Source organism: Micropterus dolomieu, unplaced genomic scaffold, assembly GCF_021292245.1.
Source record: "Micropterus dolomieu isolate WLL.071019.BEF.003 ecotype Adirondacks unplaced genomic scaffold, ASM2129224v1 contig_8216, whole genome shotgun sequence".
Classification (NCBI taxonomy): Eukaryota; Metazoa; Chordata; class Actinopteri; order Centrarchiformes; family Centrarchidae; genus Micropterus; species Micropterus dolomieu.
This window is the reverse complement of record NW_025737202.1, coordinates 1-4,266: the sequence shown is the minus strand read 5'-3', so window position 1 is coordinate 4,266 and position 4,266 is coordinate 1. Positions and strand designations below refer to the sequence as shown.

The 4,266-nt window shown below is 38.5% G+C and overlaps 1 protein-coding gene across 1 annotated transcript; it reads right to left on the bottom strand.

Annotated features, from left to right (window-relative positions):
- Positions 1-6: 6 nt before the first annotated feature.
- LOC123965042 (platelet-activating factor receptor-like) lies at positions 7-709 on the bottom strand (the record flags this gene model as incomplete). The annotated part of the gene is made up of 1 exon (XM_046041635.1): positions 7-709. A coding segment is annotated over one exon (703 nt), but the record flags the coding sequence as incomplete, so codon positions are not given.
- Positions 710-4,266: the final 3,557 nt, after the last annotated feature.

The following is a 4,266-nucleotide window of genomic DNA, read 5'->3' as shown; positions in this document are numbered from 1 at the left end:
CAGGACTTTGAGAAAGTAACGCTCGAACAATAAGGAAGTTACACACCAAGACAAGAAAAAAGACAAGAAAAAACATTCCAATTATTGCAAAATGAGTAACGGCCAATATTTTCTTATGGGAATCAGTTTCATTTTGGTACCCCTCAAAACAGCGAGTGACGTTGTTCTTGTTGGTCCTTGGAGATGTCAGAAATGGAACAGCCATCGACATGGTCAACACCCAGATGACAACGCACACGATGATCCCACGACGCCTGTGGTCTGAAGAGGCCGCATCCAGAGGCCGGGCGACTGCCCAGTATCGGTTGACGCTGATGGCTCCGAGGAAGAGGATGGAGCAATAGGTGTTGATGAAGAACAATGAGCCAGTCAGCCGACACATAAAATCTGAGTAGACCCAGTTGCCGTGGGGACTATAATAGCCAATCCAGAAGGGAAGGGCACACACAAAAAGGAGATCAGCGATGGTCAAGTTAGTCATATAGATGCGGATTTCGCCCATGGCCCTAGCCTCACGGAGGCAGCGCAGGACAAACAGCACGTAAAGGTTGGCGAAGAGGCCCAGGATGAAGATGATGCCATAGACAACTGGGAAGAGGACATAACGAAACTCAGAGTCCAGGAAGGTTGAGTCGTTATGGGCTTCGAAACCCAGACCAGATGTTCCTGTTAGAGTAACTTGTTCTGGAGTTGAGGTCAGCATTTCTGTCTGTTGGAGACAAAACATATCAACATCAGTATAATGTCATTCTGGTGCTTCTTTCAGTCAAAAGAAGTAGAGCAATACAAGGCTCCCGTCTGCCCCCATAAAGAAGTCCAGTGGCTGCAGGGCGTTTTTCTATCATGCCACCTTCCTCTGAAATAACCTCCCTGTTGGTATCAGACAGTCTGAACCTATTAAGACCTTTAAATCCAAACTTAAAACTAATTTTTTCACCTTAACTTTCAGCTAGTTGCTTACTTTTGATTACCTTGTATCTGTTACCAATATCCTTCCAGTGGGTAGGTCTCAATTAATCTATTAAGCTCAGTTCTTATAGTCCCTGTATGTCCTGCCGACAAGAATATTGCACACTTTCTGAAAACCACTGCCTCGACTTACCAGAATGCTTCTTCTCCCCTTTTGTCTCTCAGGGTTTGAATGCTGTGAATGCCTCAGTAATTATGAACAGACAGTTAAACTGACTGAATGGGTATGTTTGTGTTTTAAAGTGGGAGTCCATCAAAGGTCAAGAACAAGGAGGTGTGAACTCGTAGGAAAAACCCATCTGGTGCATGACGCATATCTACTTCTTTGCGTGAAAGTTCTCAGTCATCTTTGGATATCTATTTCTGTATCTTCACATGTTTGTTCCTGTCCTTAAAAAGAAAGCTGTGATTTTATTTCCTTGTTTATAGCAATAGCCTATATTTTAATTGTTCAAGTGGAGACATGACATCGGTGTATTAGGACCATTGTACATTAAATATTAAATAAATGATGGAGCTGGTGTCAAGAGGGGTAAAATTCTGAGATTACAGTTGTAAAAATTAGAAAAAACTAAATATTCTCTGGGATTAAAGTGACAAATTTACAAGAAAAACTCAACAGTGTTTTTCGAGTTGTTTTCAGTCTAATAATACAAGAAGAGTCTGTGCAGACATAAGAGAATCAGTATTGCTTTTATTGGCCAAGTATGTGAGGAATTTGACTCCGGTCTTACATCTTACATCTCAAGGTACACACACAGAACAAGCATAAACAAACAGGACAACAAACAGACACAAACTACCACGTACAGATACACACAAACATAAACAAAAACAACATTTGTAGACATCTAGCCAATAGTCCAACGGAGCAGAGTGCAAAGGTATTTTACTGTACATGAGGTAGGTGGATATGATATAGAGAATATACAAGATGTGCAGCAGTTGTAGCTCTCAGGCAGTTAGTCAGATATGAAGGACTGCAACAAAGCCACTTGAAAGCATGTGGCACATCTTCATTTGTCATTTCTACATGTCTGCAGTTCTTCCTAAATGTTTTATGCTTTTGGTCTTTGGACAGAATGAAGTATAATACTGGTTGGTGAAGGTAGCTTAAGTGATGGCTGATTGTTTTTAACACCCTGCTTTTAACAGACAACGCCTTTATTAACAACACAAACATAAATTCTGATAAAGGAAGGCACAGTATTAGAGCTAGAGGAATTAGGAATTGACAATTAGACCTACTTCTTGTCATTCCAAACTTTTCAGCAGTAAAAAGACCCAGAGAAGACTGATTTCTCTTTCACCTAAGCAAAATGATTTCTTTTAGAAAAAGGCTATATGCCCTGATATGATCCTTAATCATCAGGCACCTTGCACAATAACTGACAGCGTGACTGTGAGGGGGAGGGGGTTTAGTCAGTGCTGCTACCCAGCAGTGTTATTTAAGCAATAGCTCACGACAGGCCGTGGTATACACTTATTATATCACAGTTAAGGGGCGTTGTTTTATAAAACGGTTACCAAGTGTGGCAAAAAGTAAGTAGGCTAACAGACGCACTACAATTTGACTTTGTTTTATTTCATCAACAGACATTTCTTTATGAATACAAAAAGTAGTTCCACCAGGCTGCCAGTGGGCTATGACGGTTGCTAAGCAACATACATCAAAGGCGAGAATTATTAGAACTATTTATTTATGCATGTATTGTGCAGCCACTAAAAACTGCAGCTGCACATCCATCCATCAGTCCGTTAGGCTCCTGAAGTTTGTGGCTTGACGCTCAATGGATTTCAGAAAGAGCCCATTTGTAATTCTTGTTTATTATTCTTTATATTTTCTACTTACTGTGTTTATTGTTATCTACAAATAAACCAGATTCTGATTCTGAATTATGTTCTCTGTTTGATTTAATCTAATTTTGGACACGCTATTTAACATAATCTGAACATAGTAAAGCACACAGATCTGTAGTTCTAGCTTGGTGAAAATGTTCCTACCAAACATAAGAGACCGATCTTTCTCGTTGTTATTATCATGTTAATAAAATGTATAATTTGCTATAGTTTTCTATGTTTCAAATGGCATGTACTGATGTCTCCATGCTTTTTTATATGTCTTTACATAACTTTTTAATTTACTTTAAGCATCACGATGTAGCCACACTGGACACATTTCGAGTACAATACATGGTACCAAAAGCTGTACCACTGAATCAAAAATGCATCATAAATCTGTTTTGCAACAGCAGGTAAGCTCACTGTAAATAAAAAATACAGCCTTGTACATACACTGAACAAAATTACAAATGCAGCACTTTTGATTTTGCCCCCATTCATTGTGAGCTGAACTCAAAGATCTAATATTTTCTCTATGTACACAAAATGCCTATTTCTCTCAAATATTGTTCATAAATCTGTCAAAATCTGTGTTAATGAGCACTTCTCCTTTGCCGAGATAATCCATCCACCTCACAGGTTTGGTATATCAAGATGCTGATCAGACAGCATGGGTATGTACCTTGTACCTATAATGTCAATCAACAGAGACTCTTTTTGAGTGACCAATAATAATTTATTGTTATTTGTATTGTACTGAAAGACAGCTAGAAGCAGCAGAAAGGAGAACAGATTAAAATTTTGACTGTGACTGCATGATTAGCAGATGGAGATTGTGGCAAGAATCTCATTGGTTTGCCAAAGACTGAACATCCCTGATCAGCTGATTGAAAGGGAGGAAGAGAAGCATGAAGCATAGAGATAGTCTTCCTGGCAGAAAGTGACGCTGAGCATCATTTAGCTGATGGGAGACAACAATCTCATTATCACATATTTTTCTGTGTGTGTAATCTGGGGAGAAGCTAAACACCCAAAAACACATGGCTAGGCTCTGTACATATGTGTATTATCCTCGACTTCTCTAGCCTACTGTTTTTAATGCCCTGCTTTAGGCAGAACACCACCTGTGGAAAGATTTAAATAATGTGTCTTTATTTTAAAAATATGTATCTTCAGTTCAGACATGAAGAAAAAATTAAAGCACTTTTTTTGATAACTTTCTTGTCTGTCCCAAAGCAGTGACAGAAATTCTCCTTCGACAAGGTTCATTAAAAACACACACTTAAAATGCACATTTAAAACCTACATAAAAACAGCAGCTGTACAATGTCTATTGCTATGTCTAAACATTACATTTTCTTAAAAGAGAACAGAGGGTTTGGAGCCATTAAATTACATGAAATTTTCCTTTAATTGATTTTCATGATGAAAATACACAAAATATTGTATATTATG